At 51.8% G+C, this 23,135-nt stretch overlaps 1 protein-coding gene across 1 annotated transcript in view; it reads right to left on the bottom strand.

The window, feature by feature from the left end:
- The window catches only part of ELK3 (ETS transcription factor ELK3), a 61,285-nt gene that overhangs the window by 18,175 nt on the left and 19,975 nt on the right, over positions 1–23,135 (bottom strand). The window contains exon 2 of the mRNA XM_081084458.1: positions 17,744–17,952. Within this exon, the coding sequence (XP_080940584.1) occupies positions 17,744–17,950 (207 nt within the window). The 5' untranslated portion in view covers positions 17,951–17,952. The remainder of the gene's footprint in view (positions 1–17,743; positions 17,953–23,135) is intronic.

The following is a 23,135-nucleotide window of genomic DNA, read 5'->3' as shown; positions in this document are numbered from 1 at the left end:
TCTAACGTATTTTTGTTCTTCGCTCATAACATTCTTCCTCCTGAGGGAAAACTTTACTTTATCCTCAGCCGGGGGAGCACTCATCTAAACTGAGCGAATTGTTAGAGCCTAAATAATTACACAGAAGAAAAAAGAAACCACAGTCGGAATCATTTCTTCTGGCAGGTCTTGTAGACTGTTTTGTGTGTGTGTTTAATACCAGCCCTTAATTTTATTATGGGATTCAGAACACAATGTCTGAGCAGGTGTTACCTTCACAAGCAAACCAGGAAGTAATTTGGGGCTGAGAGAGAAACGACACAAATGCCTCTCCTCCTCAAAAAATGGTTGGGAATGGAAAGGCATCGCAGGCAGAGAGCCAGGACTTGGTGCATCAAAAAGTACGTACAGAGGCCCAGCCGGTGTGGCTCAGTTGGTTGAGCAAGAGGTCACCAGTTCGATTCCCCATCACTGCACATGCTCTGGTTGCGGCCTCAATCCCCAGGAGGGGGCGTGCAGGAGGCAGCGGATGGATGATTCTCTTTCATTGATATTTCTCCCTCTCCCTTCAGCTCTCTCTCTAAACATTCGTAACAACAGGTTAAAAAAAAATAAAGAACAACCCCTAAGACTGTCAACTGACAAGTGGACAAACAAAATGGGGTATAGTCACATAATAGATTCTCCAGTCTTCAAAGGAATGAAGTTCTGACACCTGTTACGACTCGGACGCTCCCTGTGTGCCAAGTGAAGAGCCAGACACAGAAGGCCACATGTTATACGGTTGATTCTGTTTCTATAAAATATCCAGAAGAGCCCTAACTGGTTTGGCTCAGTGGATAGAGCATCGGCCTGAGGACCGAAGTGTCCCGGCTTCGATTCCGGTCAAGGGCCCTGGTCAGGGGAGAAGCCTGCATTGATTTCTCTCTGTCTTTCCCTCTCTCTTCCACTCTCTCTAAAAATCAATGGAAAAATATCCTCGGGTGAGGATTAAAAAAATAATAAAATTAAATAAAATATCCAGAACAGACGGATCTATAGGCAGAAAGTAGGTTAGTCTTCTCCTGGGTTTTGGGGGTGTGATGGGGGCATTGAGGGAGTAGTGGAAATGTTCTAATATTGTGATGCCGGGCACACAACTCTGTGGATATACCCAAAGCCCCTGCATCGTGTACCTTGAATGGGCGAACTGGGAGATATCTGAATCATACTCCAATGAAGCTGTTCTGAAAACAGGACATGAGGAATCTGCCCCCCACACACACAGCTTTATTAAGATATAAATTGACATATAACATTGTGTGCACTTAAGCTGTACAGTGTGATCATCTGATGCACTTATATATTGCAAAATGACTCCCACAGCTGGGTTAGTTAACACCTCCATCACCTCACATAGTCACCACTTCCTTTTTGTGGGGAGAACATTTTAGATGTACTTACTGCCTTAGCAACTTTCAAGTATATTACGGTATATTGTTAACTGGTCACCATGCTGCACATTAGATGCCTGGAACTTATTCACTGTATCGCTGGAAGTCTGGACCCTTTGACCAACCACTCCCCCAGCCCTCCAGTCCCTGGAAACCATCAATCTATTCCCTGTTTCTATGAGTTTTGGTTTTTTAAATTCCACATACAGTATGCGTAACATTATACAGTATCTGTCCTTCTCTGACTGACTCAGTTCACTTAGCATAATGCCCTCAGGGTCCATCCAGAACATGAGAAATCGTAAGAACATTACAGGTTTACATGAAAGACGTGCGAACCTTCCATGGCTGGGTGGTGACTGCCTTAACAAGCCAAACCTCCTCTGTGTGCAAAATAAGGAGATGCCTCAAACGGCACTGAACTCGGCCACAGCAAGAAGGGCCCGTCAGTAGCCGGGGCCTCCGCCAAGAGAGCTTTTTAGGGAATGGTTACAGTGACAAGATGGGGACAACTTACAGAGCTGACCCAGAGGAGGAAGAAAGGGGGGCGGGTGCCCAGTAGGGTTACCACTGTGAGTACGCAAAAGACAGAGTTTATTCTTGTGATTGGGAATTGAACCGTGACCTCCTGGTTCATAGGTCAACACTCAACCACTGAGCCATGCTGGCCAGGCTTTTGTCCCCACTTTAGAGAGGAGCAAATTGAGGCTTGAGGGGGGGGGGGTATAAATTACCGATGGCCACACACTAGCTAGCACTTGGGCAGCCTGACCCCAGAGCACTTGGCCACAATGGAAAGCGATACAAGACTCAGGCCAAGTGAGATAGCTCAGGATACGAGAGCACATGGGAATGGGCTCTTATGATGGAAAGTGATGAGGATGTTTAGGAAAAGTCTGATTTGCTCACCCCTTCCTCCCAGACTCACAAGTATTTGTTGCCTACAGTTGCCTGGTAACCTGATACAACGCTGTCTGTCTGACGAGCTGAGTGGCTCTCTCCAGCGTGGTTTCAGGGGGACAGCTGCACATCTGCTTCCCTTCACACACACAGGACCAGCTCTTTGGTCATCATTTCCCAGGAAGTGCGTATTCACAACCAGTGTGGACTGCTGACCCGCATTCGTGTTGCGGTTACAGGCGGCGAGGACGGGCCACCTTCGGTGGGGGCGACAGTAACAGCTACTGTGCAGGCCCAGGCGTCAGTGGAAGCTCGGGTCCGGAACTGCTCCCGCCATCCCCATGTCCCAGTGGGTGCTCTGAGGATGCAGGAGCTTAAAGGGGAAGCAGTCCGTGTGAGCAGGACGGTGGGCGGACTTAGGCAAAGGAATCCTGCCCGACTCACCAGCTACCTGTGGCAGTGGGAGGATCTCCCTGTGTTACTTCGCCCGAATGGAATGCAGGACACTGGGAGCACGGGTCCCCTTTCCATCCCCCCCGATGCCAGTCACAGACCTAGGGATAAAAACCGATGCGTCCTGGGGTGTGCTCCAATACATGTACACACACTGACTGCCTCCTCCCACTGCCTTCTCCTGTCCAGCAATCCCATGCAGTGGATACATCAGAAATGTCTGTTAACTACTGTGATTTAAAAAAAAAAAATTGTATACAGTACTAGGTAATGAGAGATGCTTATGGAATTGAATTTACCTTTTAATTTTGACGTCATTGAGGATCATGTTAGCTGCATGTTTGTTGGGTGAGTGACTCCCCCCGGGGAGAGAACTGACCCGGGCAGGAAGCCAGTGGCTTCACCTCTCGAGGGCCCCGATTTTCTGTGGCTAATCCCCAGGCTGGTCACAACCCCATGTGACTGCGTCCTGTTCGTACACCTGCGTGTGCTATTTTGCTGGCCTTTAAAAAATGAAAACCCCCATTCAGACAGCGGGGCCATATGCAAACCCCTATCACCTCACACCTGCTACAAGAGCTTAACAAACTGTAATTCCACATCGGCTCTGGCCTGGCACTGGTTTTGATCTAAGGCAGCGTTTCTCAACCTGTGGGTCGCGACTCCTTTGGGGGTCGAACGACCCTTTCACAGGGGTTGCCTAAGACCATTGGAAAACACATATATAATTACATATTGTTTTGTGATTAATCACCATACTTTAATTATGTTCAATTTGTAACAATAAAATTGGGGGTCACCACAACATGAGGAACTGTATTAAAGGGTCGGGCATTAGGAAGGTTGAGAACCACTGATCTAAGGTCACGAGTGGGCCTTCCTGTGCTCAGACTTCTTATCCCAGCTCTCATTTCCACCAGTGCTCCATGCCCCCAGGCTGCACCTGCCCCAGGAGGAGCTGGACCAGTCATGGGTCCCTACCAGTACCGCTACAGCCCCCCTGAATTTTCCACCTTTGAGGGCTCCCAGGAGCTGAAGGACTCCTTTTCTCTGATTTTGCATCTTTCCTATCTTGTTCTCCAAGCTGAGAAATGTCAGCAGCTCACTAGGCAGGCAGGAAAGGACATGCAGAAGATGATTCCAAGCAAACAGCCCAGCCCTTTCCTAACCCAGCACCCACTGCAGGGCTCGATACAGGGGACAGGGGGGTGGATCTTTCCATAAATACCCGCTGGACCCTGTCACAAGAGCGGCCACTGCCTGAGTCACTGCCTGGGTGCAAATGCCACCCCTGTCTCTTAGCAGCTAAGTGCCTCAGTTTCCTCATCTACAGAATGGGTACTGACCTACCACCTGCCTCATGGGAGATAATTCATAGGACGCTTACAGCAGAAGGCCTAAGACAGCCACGCACGATAAGCCCACAATATTTATTTGCTCTTAGTAGTAGTATAATTATTTCTATTCTCCCCTGTAAACAAAAGCAAAACAAACCACCCTCTATCAGCTCCAATGACAACTGACTGCTCAAAACCAAACCTCCCAGAAGGCTGTGCAGCCCTCTCCCGCTTTATCCAGTTCTGGGTGATGAGATGGGCCCATGGCAGGCACAATTACATCTGGTTTACAGGTCTCGACCAAGCAGGGGAAACATGATGTTTTATTTAGTTGGGTTCAGACAAGGCTTACAGTATGACATGCCTGGCGTGGCCAGCGCTTGACATCCACTGTGAAGAAAACCTCACACATTCCAATTCATTCAGGGGTGGGGGCCGCAGATGTGAACAATCGCGGGATCCATGTGCCCCCCGTCCAGCCCGACAAGTGGTGCAGACACTCACCAGACACCGGCTGATGTCCACATTCCCGGTGCTCGGAGCAGGAAACGCCTGCCCAGACGGGAGGAGCACCCCAGCTCTGTGGTGTCGGCAGTGGCCCAGTCGGGCTCAGCCTCGGGGGAGTGCCATGCGGGCTGCTGCCCTGATTGCCTGCCACCGAGATCCTGGGGTGGGGAAGTGGGATGGAGTTATTTTGGGCACATTCATTTTCCTACATGAAAGGAACCAGCGGCCAGAAAGGGCAAAGGAAAGAAGCATTTACGGGGGCCTGGATGTACTGTACACACACATTGCCGCATGGGCACTATGATCCCATTTTAAAGATGAAGAAGTTGAGGTTCTTGGTTGGAAGTGAGGTTATGCCCAATTCTCCACCCCATAGAGCTGGGTTAACTACTGGGTGGGCCCTCCAATGGAATACCTTGCAGCTACGTTAGAGGCTAGTGCATTGTTAACATGTGCCCATGTCTTTAAATATACATTAGGTTAAAAAAAAAAACATGCATGGGATCTTCTATTATTTTAATGAAATAAGTATACAGGGTGGGGCAAAAGTAGGTTTACCATTGTGAGTACACAAAACACAGAGTTTATTCTTTTTTGTATTTTTTTATTTTTTTAAATATATTTTATTGATTTTTTACAGAGAGGAAGGGAGAGGGAGATGGAAAGAGAGTTAGAAACATTGATGAGAGGGAAACATCGATCAGCTGCCTCCTGCACACTCCCTACTGGGGATGTGCCCGCAACCAAGGTACATGCCCTTGACCGGAATCGAACCTGGGACCCTTCAGTCTGCAGGCCAACGCTCTATCTACTGAGCCAAACTGGTTAGGGCTTTTTGTAATTTTTAAAAAATCATTCTTTATTGTTGAAAGTATGACATATATTCCCTTTCCCCCCCATATATGCATGGCCTCGTCCACAGAGTTTATTCTTGTATTATTGTTTAATTATTGTATTTTCCATATGAACAACTGTAAACCTACTTTTGCCCTACCGTGTATATTAAATACAAGGAGAAAGAAAAATTAATCTCAAAAGATGTGTAATAAAATTTAATGGTGGTAGGTTTACCATTGACTTGTAATTTCTTTTTTTGCTTATCTGCATTTTCACATTTTTAAATATATGTGTAATACATGTATTACTTATCAAATTCAGACTATATATTTTCATTTCTTGGCAATGTCAGCTTTACTTTTAAATATTTTTTAAATTGATTTTTAGAGAGAGAGGAAAGGAGAGGGAGAGATGGAAACATCGAGAGAGGAACTTCATCCACCGGCTGCCTCCTGCACACCCCCTACTGGGGATTGAGCCTGCAACCCGGGCATATGCCCTGACCGGGAATCGCACCAGCGACCTCCTGGTGCATGGGTCAACGCTCAATGGCTGGGCCACACCAGCTGAGAATGACTTTTATTTTTTTAAAGAAAAAGAATCAGTCACTGGTGGAGCTGAAGTCTGAACTCAATCCTATCCAGAGCCAAAACCGAGCCCTCCTGTTCCGCCATCACACCCTCTCCCAGAAAGCAGCTGCTGCTGGCTCAGAGGCTGCTGCTAACTCAACCCGTCAGAACTCATGGGCGCTGCATGCCAGAGCACTCGTGGGGTAGCCCAGGGTGCCTGGGAAACCAGTGTTGGGTGTAGGAAGCATGGTCCTTGTCATTCGGGTATTTCTAGCTCCTGGGAAGGAAGGCCGGCTTCCCTGAGGCCTGTTCTTTCACCAGGAATAGAACTGCCTCTGCCCACCCTCAGGTAAAGGAGGTGCCTGCTTTGATGGGGTACCCTGCACGAGGTACCAGGAACCTGGTGGTCCCACGCCAGAAGACTGAACATCGAAAGCCCACCTCTAAGTGGGTGACCTCCAAGAGGCAAGGACGACGTGAAAACGACCGGAAGCTAATGTCCACACACACACAGCCTGGTGATGGCCCCCAGGAGCGGCAGAGGTGCTCGCAGGAGCTCAGGGAAGCGCTGACCGGCTCCTCTGAGCATCCACCTGAGAGCTGCTCGCAAAGGGCACAGGCCCAGATGTGATGTGCACTGACCTGGGTTCAAATCCCAGCTTCTCTACTTCCTATGACCTTGGGAAGGGTACTGAACTTCGCAGGCCTCGGTCTGCTCACTTCTAAAAGGGAAATAAAGAAGCCTCACTGGGTACTTTTTTCTAAAAGAACAACATACGTCAGTGCCCAATTCGTGCAGGTCCTCAAAACGTGGCCCAGGGGAACTTCCCTTAGCAAGCGATGATGTCACTGCAGAGCACCCTCACTATGTCACACTGTCTGTCCATTTCATTTGGCCTTCAAGTCATCTCAGTTCCTGCCATGGGACCTGGCTTTGCCATTTACCGAAGGTTATGCACTATCTCCCGTAAGCCCTCACCACTCCGATGCCCACTTTCCAGAGGAGGGACCCTGGGCTCCAAGCTGCGTTCACAAACGAGTAAGTGAGCTCAGGCTGCCAGCTTCCCAGCCAACACCCTGTCTTCAGCGCCTCCTTTGGTTTCCCTCCCAGACCACGGTCTGACTCACCCTTTCCCGACACAAACCCCGACTGTCCTCTCTCCAAAGTCAGAACAAGAACTCACTGTAGGAGTCATGCTCAGCGTCCCTCCTCCCTAACAGGCCAACATTCTCTCAGCAAACACGGAAGATGCTCTCCTGGTGAGGCTCAGAGGAACAGGAGAGGAAGTGAATCCGGCCTCTGTCCCCGGAGCGTCCGACGGGTGCTGGCCCGGGCAGTGGCAGCCCCTGCCTCCTGTCATCCCCAGCCTTCTGGGCCTGAGGGGGCACGGAGCGGCTGGCTGGCAGCATTGGGCTCTGCTAGGAATTGGCTGTGGGCAAGGCTCACCCCACACCTGCCGCCCGACAGAGCAGCTCTGAAAGGGCTCCGGGGCCCATTACTGGAGCGGCCTCTCCCTGGGGCTGCCTCTTCCCGGGCAGTGAAGTGAATGTGCGTGCCCTCCCAAAATCCACACCCACCACATCCTCAGAATGCGACCTCATTTGGAAATAGGGTCTTTGCACATGTGATCAGTTAAGGATGTTGAGATGGATCTGACTGCAGTGAGAGTGGCACTCAATTCCATGATTGGCATCTTTCTAAGAGGAAAGGACACAGACTCAGTGAGGAGGCCTCGTTAAGACAGAGGCAGGACCCACCAGAAGCCAGAGAGGCCAGGAAGGACCCGCCCCAGAGCCTTCAGAGGGTACACGGCCCTGCCCACACTTTGACTTCAGACTTCTGACCTCCAGGACTGAGAATAAATGTGTGTTGTTTTGTTTTGTTTTTTAATACACTTTTATTGATTTCAGAGAGGAAGGCAGAGGGAGAGACAGAAACATCAATGATGATAGAATCATTGATTGGCTGCCTCCTGCACGCCCCCTACTGGGGATCGAGCCCACAATCCGGGCATGTGCCCTTGACTGGAATCGAACTTGGACCCTTCGGTCCACAAACTGACACTCTATCCACTCAGCCAAGCTGGCCAGGGCTAACGTCTGTTGTTTTGAGCCATCGTGTATGTGGGGCTTCGTTATAGCAGCCCCAGAAAACCTACGCCCTCAAACCTACTTGTTAAAGTCTCCGTCGACTGGGGCGGGAGGCACAGTGTCCTGAGGGCTCAGCCTGCTGTCACGTTGCCAGAGGCCCTGGGTTGGGCAAAGCCTGGGCTTCAGGTTTAATTTTGGAGCGTGCACACTCGCACACGCACACACACCCACTCACCCCACTTCCAACTTCTAAGAATAGCGAGCCGCAATAAAGGGCTCCAGCTCTGGCTCGGAACTGGCCAGCTCCCGGGGGAGGTTTCCTTGTGGTTTGAGTTGGGAAGTCTGTCTCCCCTGGCACCACAGGCTGCAGCGGGAGCCCGCCTCCACACCCCCTGGCGTGAAATCGCCGATGTTGACAGGCGCCTGGCGGGACTCACGGCCCAGGGGGGCTCGGGATGAACGTTAGCAGCATTTTTTTACCCTCACTGAACACTCCCGACTCTCTTTCAACATCCAAGGGTATTTTTATTAAAGGCCTCTGGAGTGTTAATAAATAAAACCGAAAACTGCTCCCCCAGTACGTCCTCCTCTGCTTTCCCTGCCAGGCAGGGAGCTGCCAGCAGCCAGCTTCCAGTTTGGAGTGGCCACCTGCCACCTGGCAGATGGCTGGGGGAGTCAGAGCCACAGGTGATCGGGGAGTGTGCTCTCATCCCCGCGGCTTTGCCACCAATTTTCTTGAAAATCACCTTCCATCTGGGTCCTCACTCACTCAAAGAGGGGCAGGCGGGCAGGATGGTTGGTTAGGTGCTGCCAGTCATGACATTCTAAGATGACAGACTTCCTTCTGTGCCACGGAGCAGCATGTCTGCTCATCCCCAGGCTCACTCACCTGCCTCCTCCACCTTCACTGGGCACCGCAGGCCCCAGGCTGCAGAGATGCTGGGCATGATAAGAAAGAAGGGCGCCGGTCAGTGAGTGCAGGCACCAGCGGGAGGAGTGGAGCAGAGAGGAGTGTGAGGATGAGTGGGGTGGCCGGCAGGAGAGGCAGAGGGACCGGTCAGGCAAGGATGAGGTCCCAGTAGATGCGGGTGAGGGTTGCAGGGCAGGTGGGACCCAGATGGTGCAAGGAGTTTGGAGTCTTTCCCAGAGGCCACAGGGAGCTAAGCTCCGGTCTGGTTTTCTTTAGGAAACGTCATCTGGATACATGGAAGTCTGGGGGGTTCGGAGGCCCCCAGAACCATCGCCTCCTGTTTTCAGCTGGCTCTGAGAGTGCTGCCAGGAGGTGTTCTCTTGTCACTTTGAACAACATATACTGGGGGGCTGGCCTCCTCTCTCTGCCTGCCCTGGGGTAATAATCAGCACTATTGGGAATATGGGGTTCAGGTTTGGGCCCATGGCTCTCTACCTATGTGATTCTCCTGCTTCATAATCCTGAGCATGGACTCGGGGTTCAAGGCTCCTAGGTGGAAAGCTCTGCCGCTTACCAGCTACTTCGTCTTGGGTCAGTTACTTAACTTCTCTGAGACTCAGTATTCCCACCTCTAAAATGGGCCCATTACCAACCATGATGACAGGCCTGTGAGCTCCCCTCCTTACGTCACAGACCTGGGGCAGGAACTGAGATAACTGTGTCTGGAGCCCAGGCAGGCGGCGGGGAGGAGCAGCTGGGCCAGTGGGCAGATGGTGGGTGGAGGGTGGTAAGATGTGAAGGTTAGTGTTGTCAGTGTGTTGACACAATCACTAAAATGTCCTGCAGCAAGAAGCCCAGAAAGAAGCAGGAACGCTCGTGCCAGCACGCCGGTGTGGGCTTGGGCCGCAGCCTGACGTCACTGGAGTTGGCCAGGCTGCCCGAGCGCTGGCATCTGAGCGCTGAGCACGGCAGCCTTATCAACCGTGTGGAAGGTACTCCCAAGACTCGGGGTGTTTCTTAGCAACTGCCTATTTGGGGGGAACACTGGGTGCCACAGGGAGGCTGGCTTGGAAGACTGTGCAAGGCAGGCAGCACCCTCCACCAACATGCCGGGCCCCCTGCAGCCCCGCCCCCTTGGGCCTGCTGCTCTCCCCCAGGCCACGTGATGAGACCGGAAGACCTCCATGCGGCCGCCAGCTCCCCGACAGGTCTCCAGGCAGCTCCCAGGGCCAAAGGCTTGCAGACAGGCCCTGGTTCTCGCCTCAGCCCCCAGGCAGAGCCCAGTTGCCATCTGTTGTGCTTCAGACCATCTGAGCTGCTGACAGGACATGGGGGACAGGGGGGAGAAGACACCCAGCAAAGCACAGCAGGGCCCCCCACATGTACACCCAGGGCTGGGCACACACAAGGCATCCTGAATGGAGTCCAGAAGAGATGGGTCTCCTTGGCAAACAACACAGGTGTTCTAGAAGGTTCCAGGATACAAACGCTTACCGGATTTGGGTTCTTTCTCCACTCTGGCAGCCAATACATCATTCTGTCTTTGCAAAATTTATTTTGGGGAATTAAAAAATTCTGCCCGGGTCCGGCTTCCTGGCACGGGCGGTCGCTATCAGGTATGTACTAGTCATGCGAACATCCTCCTGTCGCGACTGCACACCCCATTTTAAATGAATTATCCAATTCGGCTAAGAAGGGGATGCGTTCCACTTCCAGGAATCTGCTGCCAGTGGCTCTGTCTTGATTGCTCTCCCCCTAAACCCCTTCCAATTAAAACCAAGACTGTTTGGTACAGTGTGAGAAGGAGCAGGGACGTTGCTGTGGAGACGGGAGGATTTCTCATCATATCAACATTTCGATCTCCCGATGGGAGGGGAGCTGGCAACACTTGCCGCCTCCCGCCGGGATGAGTGTTCGCTGCCAACAAGAAGGACAAAAGCTCTGCTGGACGTTGGACCGAAAAAGGATGAGGGATGGTGTAAGCTTCCAGGTCTCCTTCTGCAGCAACCCGAGAGTCCTGGCTTCAGCTTCTATGAGCACAAGACAGTAGCTGGGCATATGCAAGAGGCAGGCAGACTCCCCCGTTTTCCTTCTCTGCCGCCCCCGCCCCCCCCCCCCAGGCAGTGCTAGAGAGGGGCTTGCCGGCCCTGATACTGGGTGGCGCCAACTCAGCCAGCAGACAGAGATCCATTTGTGGGAATTGGCCAGAAAGATCAGGGACACGATCGATGCCGAGAAGAGTAAGAGGAGGTAAAGATCTTTGTTTCTAAAATGCAGATCTGGTCATGGCATTCCCTTGCTTAGAGCCCTTCATTAGCTCTCCGTTGCCCTCGCCATAAAGTTCCAACTCTTTGGCATGAGGCACCTCATGCTCCATTTCCCACCCACTCTTCCACACCCCTCTCTCCCTCGTTCCCTAAATAAATCCTCCGTGGCTGAAAAGTCACACACCTGCCTGCCTCAGCACATGCTGTTCGCTGGCCTGGTAGATCCTTTCCCAGCTTTTGTCAGCCTGGTACAGTCACCCTCATTCCTCCAGATCTGGTTCCTGAGCTCCCGGTGGCCTTCTCTCCGCCTCCCCGTCTCTCCTGGAAGATGCTGGAATCACGACCCAGCTAGCGTCTGCTACCTCGCGCTCTATTATGGCTGGTTGGCATGTCTGCCTCCCGACCAGGAGCTGAGCCGCTCAAGGGGAGTGGGTATGTTTTAGAAGGAATGGCTGAACGATGGAGGAGAAGGCAGAGGTGAAGGAAAGGGGCCACGCCAGCTGGAGACGGGTGTGTAACTAAAACCACCCAGAGCTCATCTGGAAGCCAATGAATGCCTTGCACCCAGCAGTTCCTCGTGCCCCTCTGACCTGGGCCGCGAGGCGTGTGGGCAGCCAACGGGGCCAGTTCCAGGTGTGCTGTGGGCACCGACCCCTCTCCTCTCCACCTGAGCACCCCCGGGATGAGAGACTGAAGCACCCAGTCTGTCCGATGTGGTTAAGGAGCGAAAAGGGTTGTTAACATGTTCATAAATAAACCCTCTGAAAGAGATCAATACCGGGTTATAGAAGTACCTTCTGGAAGAGTCAGTTTAAACTTCAGGAAAAAAAATAAACCCTACCCCCAAATTCAACCGGTCAGAACCACAACGAACAAACCCACCTCCGAAGGCGCGAGGCTGAGACGGCTGCCTGGGAAGGAGGAACGGGAATGCTCAGGCACAAACTACATGACCCGTTAGGTCTCTACCAGCTCAGGCGTCTGCCCCTCGTGGACTCAGACACAGGCGTCCTCCCATTAACCTGCATGTTTCCAAGCTAAACAGGGACCTTCAGTCCATGCCCGGGCATAAAGCAAGGGGCATCCAGGGCTGGGAAGCACTCCTTTGCTGCCATTTATTTGGGTTTGCCCAGCAGCCTCTTCAAAAACGAAGTGGGAGAAGCAGTCCTTGGCGATGCTCGGCTGCAAACCCCAGGCCCTCCAGCCTTCCCTGTGCCCGGGAAATGAGCAAGCCACAGACACACAGGCTGGGTGGGGAACCTCAGAGGCCAGCACCAGGTCTCCGCCATGGCTAACCGGGGGCTGCAGCCACCAGGCTCAGCTCTGCTTCCCATCTAAGTCCTTTACCGCTGAGATCCCAGAGAGTCTGAATCCCTCCCAGGCAGGTCTCGGTGTCTTCACCTGTTTCCTCCCTGAGGACCCAGCACGGTGCCTGGCACACGGTAGGCACACTGGAACGTGCCTGTCACAGAATCTAGTTCCGTCCCTGCTGCTGAATCTAGCTGCTGCCTCTGTCATGGGGAGCAATTTTCCCCGAGGATTTGCTGGATCAAGCCATCATCTCCAAGGATCCCCCTCTGTGTGTACTCCTGAAAAGCTAAACGAAAACCCAGCAGTATGTGAACTAGAGGTATGTGTTATGGTTAGAAGGATACCCCCCAAAAAGAAATGGAGAAGTCCTAACTCCCATACCTGTGACTGTGACCTTCTTTGGAAGAAGGGTCTTTGCTGATGCAAACAATTTAAGATGAGGTCATTAGGCCAGGCCCTAGTCCAACAGACCTGGTGTCCTTATAGGAGGGAAATTTGAAGAGAGAGACACACAGGAAGAATACCATGTGAGGACAGAGGCGGAGACTAGAGCGATGCAGCTACTGGCCAAGCTAGACCGCCAGGAGCCAGGGAGAGGCAAGGAGGGGTTCTACCCAGAATCTCAGAGCATGGCCCTGCCGAGACCTGGATTTCAGGCTTCTGGCCTCCAGGTCTGAGACAAGAAATATCTGTTGCTGCAAGCCACACATTTTGTGGTCACTTGTTACAGCAGCCCTCGGAAATTAATACTGTACAATGCGTGTGTTTAACTGTAACACTTACTTAACGTCAACATTTATCTGAGTGATTTGTGTTTGGGTAGTGTCCACCACATTATGTGGTCCGCTGGCTCATTCATTTAACATGAACTGAGCAACTAATGCATGCGAGAGCCTGCGCAAGGTCCCAGAGCCGTAAAAGTGGGTGAGCCAGGAGACCACGTGAGGACAGCTTTGTGCGGGAGCCAGCTATATACACAGCCACGTGAAGGCCACGCAGCACGTTAATAAGCACGGATAGCAGACATGAGGAGCATTTATTGTGTGCCACCAAGTGCCTGGCAGTGCTGAGCGCCTCTTGTCACATTTAATCCTACACAAACCGACGAGGGAAGGTGCTGTTACGATGGCCGCTTTCCGATGGGTGAACTTCGGCTCAGAGACCTGGGGACAGCGGGGCTCCAGCCTGGACCACGCCGGCCACTCAGGAGAGATGGAGACTCGCTCCTACTGGGGTGTGCAGAACAGTGTGCGCTTTGGTTCAGAGGGGCGAGGAAGAGTCACTTAAATAGGAAAACATCTTCGTAGTTGAATTTTCAGAACAGCCAACACAGACAAAAATAGGCCACTGGGCCCGGCCAGTGTGACTCAACAGTTAAGCATCGACCCAGGAACCAAGAGGTCGCCAGTTCAATTCCAGGTCAGGGCACATGCCTGGGTTGAGGGCTCGATCCCCAGTGGGGGACGTGCAGGAGCAGCCGATCAATGATGTTCCTCTCTCATTGATGTTTCTCTCTCTCTCTCTCCCTTCCTCGCTCTCTAAAAATCAATAAAAAATATATTTAAAAAAAATAGGCTATTGGGTAAAGAACCTGTGGCCATCCCTCTTCAGTCATTAACAAGCACAACCCAGCGCTCCCGATGGCTCACAGGGACGCGAGCTGTCCTCTCTGTGTGGCCCGTGCCGGAAGGCAGGACAAAGGTCCCCATTTCCTCCCTTGCACCTGCCTGAGCTTTTCCGATGAGCGATAAGGAACAGAGCATCTCTGTCATTACTCTGGTTCATCTTTGTGGCACCTGATGTGTCTGGGGCACTGTTCTCAGCTAATGTGTGAACTCGGCTAATCCCCAGCACAGGCCCACAGTGCAGACTCTATTACACCCATTTTACCAAAAAGGACGCTGAGACCCAGCGAGATTAGGCGAAGCACCGAGTCAGAGCTGGATTCAAACCCGGACACGCCAGCCCAGAGTTCCTGCTGTCACAGCCTTGCTGGAGGAGGGTGGGGAGGTTTTGGGAGGAACGATGATTCAAGTGCCTCAGCCCAGCCTGACGCTATCAGCCCATCCGTTACCCTCCTCCGATGCCTTCAGCCAAGTCCTGCCCGTATTTTCCACTCCTTTTCTCTACCCACCTCTAGTATTCCGGAATGAGCTAAAAATATAACGTATACCATATAAAAATAATGGCACGCTCATGCTCGTCTACTGTGGCAGGGAAACTTCCCTATTAGGACAAACCCAGGGATGTGCAATTTCAGCCAAGAGTGAAGAGACGGTGGCTCGCAAATGACAGGGAAAAAAAACAGGAAGGAAGAACACAGCCGTCAAGGTAGGAAGTTACCTAATTTACAACCAGTGCAGAGCAGGTTTGGAATAAGTGTCAGGGGAGGGGGAGGGGGAGGGGGGAGGAGGGAGGAGGGCGAAGGAAGAGGAGAGGGAGTTGAAGGGGGAGGGGGACGTGGGGGAGGGGGAGGAGGACAGTAAATGGCAAACAAGGTCATGCCAGAGTGTTGGGAAACTGAAACACATGTGTGCTGCAGAGTGGGGCACACCAGGTGGCCAGGGCCCTCACATTCACAAAGACCCTCCTCAAGCCCATCTCTTAGGGGAGAGCCTGGATCACTTAAGATCGCCATTTTTGTGGGTCAAAAATGGCCAGATGTTGGCAATTTCATATGGTTCCATTTACACACAGAGTAACTTTGGCAAAACTGAAAGGTATTCACCTAAAACGTAAAATGCAGGGTACTTTTTGTAACCTTCTTTTGCCATTTCTTCTTCTCCTCCTCCTCCTTTCCCTCCTCCTCTTCCTCCTCCTCTTCTCTCCTCCTTCCCCACTCAGCCTGTCCTCTCTCCTCCTTCATCCTCCTCCCCCTCCTCCCTCTTCATCTCACTTTAAACTACGTCAGGTGTCTAACCATCACGCTTATTCATCACTTGAGAACATTTCAGGAGGAAGATGAAAACAGCCGTGTGTACATATGTGTAGACACATTCTTGTACTGTGTACCCGCACACATGCACGCAGGTCCATGGCTGGATGCAGGGCACCTTCTCCAGGGCCAAGCCTGCGACACACAGGACGAGAGCTGCCCCTGCACTCACTGTCAGCACCAGCTGCTGCTCAGAGGTCACGAGGCCAGACCTCCAGCTCAGCCCCAGCAGGACAGGAAAGGGGCAATTTCAGGGAGCAGGCCTCTCTGGCCACTGGGATCCCCAGCCTGGGTGCAGCCTGACACCCCGTGTGCAATGGATTTTTCAGTGCTGAAGTGCTTGATAATCAACAAAGAACGTCTAAGGTTGCAATACACTTTGCGCTGCCTGACGGGGCACCTGGAACTCAGGTGATTCAGAGTAAAAAAGGAGAGGCCCCGAAGGCGGGGCGTGGGCCTTTGGCCTGGAACGTGGGCATCCCAGCTCCTGGCTTCCTGGCTGCAGGACCATGGGCACGTTTCTCACCAAAGCCCCGCATCCTCACCCGAGAAAGGAGACGATGCCAGAGGGGCTGTCTTGGAGGTGTTGTAGTTTTAGGATAGGGAGCCCTCAGCCCAGTGCCGGTGACTGCGGCCTCTGAAATGGCTTTCCTTAGAGATTAAAAACATCTGCTCAGGGGAGACCAGGTGTGGTCTCAGCAGCAATAGCTTTGCCCGTCTCTTCGTGTCATTTCCAGCCCACGGTCTCCCTTCCTGCTGACGACCCGGGGTCCTCAGCCCCAGCGTCCAGAGGTGAAACGGAGGCCCAGACGCGGAGGCAGGACTCCTTTCCTTTGACACCTTATCTTAAAACAATGATTTCTTTTTAAAGCCTCAGGCTTTCGGGCACCCTGCCAGCCGGCGAGACGACTGTTTTCCTTCAGAGGGTCCCAATTCCCATCGTGCAACCTAGGACCTGGGTAAAAACCCCAAACAATAGACCGTCTGCCAGGCTTGCAGGCAGCGAGCGCCATTTGCAAGACGTGCTTTCACATCTTAGTAGGACCCTGCACTGAGCCGGGACTAATTAGTTGCCACACTAAAGGAAAGCACCTCGAACGTTTCAATGCCACAATCATGTGCCATTATGATTGCATGAAGGAACCTTTATAATTAACGAGGCCTCCACTTCCTGAAACGTGTAATCCTTCTGTCCTGAATTCCAAAGAGGCTGGCAGGAGGAATCGTTAAATATAGATCGGGAACTAATACTTAAGCCACTTTTTAATCCACCTTTCGATATGACCAGTAAAACCAGAACAGAAGCTCTCCCTCATTACGACCAAGTCTTTCTGTCGATGAGGCTACATGGTCAGCAACAACAGAGCCACACAGAAATGGTCAACAATCCCAGGCCTGAAGCGATTGCCCCTAAAGAGCAATGTTGTTGTTGTTTGTTTGCCCTAGTAGGCACACTGACTGCTTTTTCCAGAAATGATTAAAATGCACAACTGTCCTGGCTCTGGCAACGATGCTGTGACTTAAAAAGGAACATCGTTTTTCTTTGGATTAGGGAAGTGTCGAACTCCATGTACCGAGCACTGTTTTAAGCAAGCATGTCAAACTCGCGGGCAGTGGGCCTCAGGACTCCTGTAAATAAATGAGGTTTGTGGCCCATTGGCCGCGAGTTTGACATGCTTGGTTTTAAGTAACACTGACCACATGACACTTGCTGCGTCTTCACAGGGATCCTGAGCCAGGACTGGTAGGATCCTGGTTTATCAATGACGACCCAGAGGCACTAAACAAAACGCCCAAGCTACCATCCCCCCAGGAAAGGCCCAGGTGTGGGAACTACAAACCAGATGAGATCAACAGACTTTCTAGAGTTTAACATTCATCCTGTCACCCCAGCAGCCGTGAGGGAAGCCCCACAACCTACCCACATCTAATTTCTGTTGCCCACAGAGGCCTGCAGCTATGACAGGTGAAAATGCAGAAGGCATAGAATTGGACCTGCAGTCATACCCAAAGGGCTTCCGGAAAAAAAAAAAATCTCCATAGCCATTTTTCTCAAAAAAAACCACCCAAAACTGCATACATCGCTTCTATTTGATTTTCTAACTTGCTTCACAGTACATGGTTATGTGCTTTCAACCATGGACTATGGAGGCCCCCCCACCCCCCACCCCGCTCCAGCTCCCCACCACAGCCTCCAGTCCGGCAAGGGCCTACCTTGTCATAATAGTAGCGCAGGGCTCTGCTCAGCTTGTCGTAGTTCATGTTCGTCTTGTTTTTGCGGAGTCCCCACAGCTTGGCCACTTCTTCTGCTTTGAGGAGCTTGAACTCACCATCGTTGGAGGTCCAGCAGATCAGATGCTCATGTTTCTGGTCCAGCAGCAACTGCAACAGGAACTGCCACAGCGTGATTGCACTCTCCATACCTGGGGAGGGAGGGAGGGGTGGGTCAGAGCCGAGCACACGGCAAGTCTGGGGGGCAGGGGTGCCGGTGAACCCTCAGTGCCCCCTCTCCCCTCCCCGGGAACCCAATACCCTCACATTTATGTCCAGCCCACCAGGCCACTCTGAATCGGGTGCCTTGGGCTGCATTTTGGAAACAGCTAGGATTCAGAAATACAGGGCAGCCCTGTGGTCCTCGTATTCACAACACATCCCCACAGGTGACAGGGTTGCGTTGGAAATAAAGTGAAAAATGATGCCCGAACTGCCCACCTGCAGCGTTAGACCCCAAACGATTCTCCACTTAACACCCCCTGCCTCAACTAGTGTCTGTGTCCACCCATCCTATCAACTCCTTTGCTGGTCTGTCTCTAGTCCGTTCATTGCTATGGATGCCGGACCCCTTGATACGTGCATCTGCGTGGGGGCCTGGGATCATGAGGTTGGGGGTATCAGTCGGGGTGACTATAGGCTGAGCTTCGCGAGGAAGGGTCTTCGTGGGCTCACTCTGTCCTCCCAGCACTCTGACAACCCAGCACAGTGCCCGGATGCAGCATGCGCCAGCCGGCAGGTGTCTGCCACTGGAAGAGGCTTCCGCACTTTGCCAGGCATTTGCCAGCTTGCAGGTCAAACCCCACCGTCACTCGTGCGGAGGCGGGAACAGCACTTTTTTTTCTCCGCCATGAGAGGAAAACCTAGAAAATGTTATCTTTTCCCTTCGACTCGGGTGTGGACTTCGTAAGTGCTGTTCCTTCGGCCTAAAATGCTGTTCCCTGGCTTGGGAGGCTGGTGAATGCCTACTCGCTCACCGGGACCCCGTTCAAAGAGGGCCTTCTCGAGGACAGTTCCCCCCACTCCCTCGGTGCTTCCCCACCTTCAGGCGTTTGAGGACTTTCGTGGCAACGGGTACTGATTCTAAACCCGACAATAACCATGACAATATCCACTTCTCTTATCGACACTCATCAAACCAGAAAAGAAGAGGTGGTTGGGCTGCACTCAAACGCTTCACCTCAGATGAGCTGCGGGGACTGGACACAGGACGTGCGCTGGGTTCCCATGTGGGCAGGAGGGGGTGACCGTCGGTGCTGGGCCGAGGAGGCCAGGGACTAACAGAGGGTGGGAAATGAGCTTCGGGCAGGAAGAGAGGCGTTATGGGCAAGCTGAGAGCTGGGGACAAAGCCAGCAAGAACTGAGACAGCCACGAGGGGACAGTGACGTCCTAGGAGGTGTGACTGGACCCCAGGATCAGTGAGGGTTCCCGCCCTGGGAGGCCTGGGAGCCAGAATCATTGCTTCACACTGTGGCCATCTCCACAACTCCTCTCGTGCAACCCTCTTAAAGGGGCAGCTTTCAGGCTGGCCACTTGTTTTTCTCCCTTTCCACGTGGCCAGGGATGTGAAAACACCTAGCGATCCAACAAGTAGTCATTTCCTCATTGCCTGTCACATGTTTAGCCAAAGGAACACATTTCATTGTTTCTCTAAGCAACCTGGGTTTCTCAGTTGAAGGAAAGCAGATGAGGAGTGTTCTCAAATACCCACACGGCATTCTATGTATGGCCCTCTAAAGGGGAAATCAACCCTCCGCACAATGGCCACTCCGTCTGCGAGACTGCGATTCATTGTCTTGTGGGATCAAAACCCCCGTTGCCTCTCACGAGTCTTGTAAGCACAGCTGCTGTGATACGCAGCAGCTCATAGGCTCCAGCTCCTGACAAGAACCACCCTCCAGTTATCAGAGGACTAGAGGCCCAGCGCACGAAATCACGCAAGACCCATCAGTGCACCTCCTGGTGACCGGTCGGTTGGTCATTATGGCGTTACGGCCACTGGCCTTTTATTGTAGATGAGCCACAGGCGTTCCTCTCATCATTGGCACTAAGAATTGCTAGCAGTTGTCTCAAATTCTTTGGTGTGTTTTTAGCTACGTACTTCAGAATGTCACTTTTAAAATATCTTTGAAACTTGAAGGGGATGCTCAGAGGAACCTGCTCCAAAGGGCAGGGGGCTGCCAGGAGGTTTGAAGGTGAGGGCGCAGGGGGCCAGGGGAAAGTGGTTGGCCCCCTGCCCTTCCCCTCCTGCAATGGACATGAACCACTGTGTTCCAGATGGGACAGGAGGGCCATGGAAACGCCTCTCTGCATTTTACACTCGGTGCTCCTCCCACGCAGGCCTCCTCAGAGCTCCTTGAGCTTCCTGGAATCCCTTCTCATGGCGTTGCCACGGTGTGCATGGGAGCTATGGAGAAGGCTGGGTAAATGCCTTCCCTCCTTTCCCTGTTCACATAATTGTGCAATAGTGCCCTACACAGGCTGGGGTACTTTTCCCCATCCCACTGAAATTTGGGCGTGGCCAAGTGCTTTGATGTGGCCAATGGAATGGGGGTAGAAGCTACAACGTGATGACTCTGAGCTGAGTTTGCAGGGGCTTCCCATGTTTTTCCTCCTGTGCTCCTATCACCACTGTGAAGCTGCTGCTCCAAGATGTGGCACATGGGCCCAACCTGAGCTCAACCCAAAGCCTAGAGCCAAGCCTCAGGTCCCACAGTCTGAAGCAGCATCCCTGAAGCCAACCCAGGAGAAAAAGAAATGCTGTTGTAAGCCAGCAAGTCTAAGGGCAGTTTGTTACACGGCACCTTTGCAGCAAAAGCTGACTATTACAATGCCCGATGTCTTTGCTTTAAAAATTCTCTTTACTGGGGTGCAATGTCTTTACACTATAGTGCCTACATTTACAATCACCAGCACTTTACAAAAAGTATTCTACGAGATGCAAAGGGATTGGCTGACCATGTCTTTACTCAAAGGGCTCTTTTGGGCTCAGTATGACCACATGCACAATGGCCGTGGCCTAAGACAAGCAAGTGGTGGAGATGGGGACCTCCAGATCAGGGCCCCCCCTCCCCAGATTTCTGGAATGCAGGAACTGGGCCGAGGGGAGGCATGGAGCTGTGAACCAAGAACCACAGAGCTGCCCGCAAACTCTCACACGCCAGTAGAGCTTGGTTGGTGGCTGGGCGGGCTGTGGAACGTTCCTTTCCCTTCCCCTGGGTTCTCCCAGGCCGACATGTCACAGCCGGGCCACCACTGAAGGCTGGAGGCTTCCTCAGAAGAGTTAAATGTGAGTAACACGGTTCCACCGGAGGTGACTAAGGCATCAAGCCATTCCTGCCTAAGGAGGCTCATTCTGGCTTCCCCTGCTCTCTCCAGCCACCCCTCTGGCCTGGTTGGTCCACCAGTTTCGAGGACTGCACAGCACACAAATCTTCACTGTTGAAAATCCCCGTCACACATGACTCAGAGATGAGTCTCAGAAATATTTCCCAGTGAGCTAATAATCACATCTAGAAACATCTGTCACTCCCTTCAACACTTGGCAGAAGTAATCCTGGGATAGAGTGGGCCCCAAAGACAGCTGTGGACCCTCCCACACCCTCTGGCCAGAGCCCTAGGGGGGATTAAAATGTGAGAGTGTATGGGGGGGGGGAGCAGGGGCAGGGCGGTGGGGGTGTGTGACAGCAGGGCAGGGGCCACCAGCTGACGTCACCGCTGTGCTCTCCATGCAAGAGCACTCGCTGTGTTTCTTTGATTTTAATTCAAACCTTAACTCATTTTAATCGTGATTAAGTGTCATCATTTGCACAGTTGTTTTTGCATACAATCACGCTTCGCACTCTATCACGCCCCTGCCAGCTACAGATTTTGTTCCCTCTGGGACACTGCAAAAGGAAGAATCCAACATCGTGACTGGGGAGCATGCTCTTCCAACAACCGCCAGCACAGAACACATTAGCAAATTCATCCAAATGAAGCTCTCTCTCACCAGGAAAAAAAAAAATCTGTTTGTTTTTTTTGTGTGTGTGTGTTTTTTTTCCCCAGATTAATTCCTCAATGAAGCCCCGTGTCTTAACATGCAGGTGTTATGAGGAATATGAGTGACTCCGACAGTATACTCTGGCTCCTATTAAATAAAAAGTTGGAGAAAGTGTTGATACTTGAGATTTAGGCTGTGTGCATTATTATGCAAAGAGAGGCCAGCTTTAAGTTAAAATGTTTCATCAGCCTAGCCTCACGGAGCTCATTTGGAAAACTCTCCACTGAAAATACGGAGAACACATGAGCCCTGGCCGGTGTGGCTCAGTTGTTTGGGCATCATCCCATATACCAAAAAGTTGCCGGTTCGATTTCCAGTCAGAGCATATGCCCAGGTTGTGGCTCTATCCCCAGTAGGGGGTGTGCAGGAGGCAGCCTGGGTCATTGATGTTTCACTCTCCCTCTCCCTTCCTCTCTCTCTCAAAACCAATAAAAAATTTCTTTAAAAAAAAAATAAGTGAAAATACATCGAACACATGAACGAAATGCTATATAAATGCTTTAAAAACATTCCTCCAAAACAAATTTCTGCTCATTAGAAAATGCTTCTCCTTCCCCTCCCCCCTGTCCAGACCTTATTTTGAATGTGTGAGATTCTATCGGGTATTGTAATGCCACTCAAAGCCGACCTCTGCACTTAGATATCTGAGAGGATCACTCCACTCTAAGGCGTCACCGCTCTGACAGGAAGAGGGGCCCCTTAGCACTTGACAGTAACTTCACCTCGGTCGGTGGCATAGCCTGCAATGAATGGTCACCATTTCTGACACTCCAGAGCTATCCAAACAGGACAGTCACAGCAGCTGGCAGGCCCGCCTCCAGGCCTCTCCAGAGAACAAGGCTACCTCCTATTTGCCCCAACTGCTCTCCCTTTGTAATATATACCTTAGATCTTGCCGCAGTGGGTCTAGTTAGATCATCTAAAACAGGCTGTCCAATTTGAATAACACACATATCTCCTTTTAAAGGCACAGGGGGAAAATTAACAGGTTTCCCCATGTTGACAAATGATTTTCATTAAAATTGTTATTATGTTCTCCCTTCGATAAAGGCTCCTCAAGGTTTAGAATTCTCACAGGACGGTAAAATGAATTGCACAGACAACACACATCCCCCCCCCCCTCCACTCAGATTAACAATTCATTTTACATAGGATAGATGATGTTTTGTGGAAACGCATCCAACACGCCCTAAAGGTTATGTCAAGGACTGAGCCAACGTAGGTACTTGTAAGTAAAATGTGTTTACACTACTATGCTCTCCAAAACTCAATTCTCATCACTTCCTTCCTTT

This window comes from Myotis nattereri (genome assembly GCF_964212035.1).
Source record: "Myotis nattereri genome assembly, chromosome: 2".
In the NCBI taxonomy this organism is placed as follows: Eukaryota; Metazoa; Chordata; class Mammalia; order Chiroptera; family Vespertilionidae; genus Myotis; species Myotis nattereri.
The sequence above is the reverse complement of the archived record's forward strand: the minus strand, read 5'-3'. Positions and strand labels throughout refer to the sequence as shown.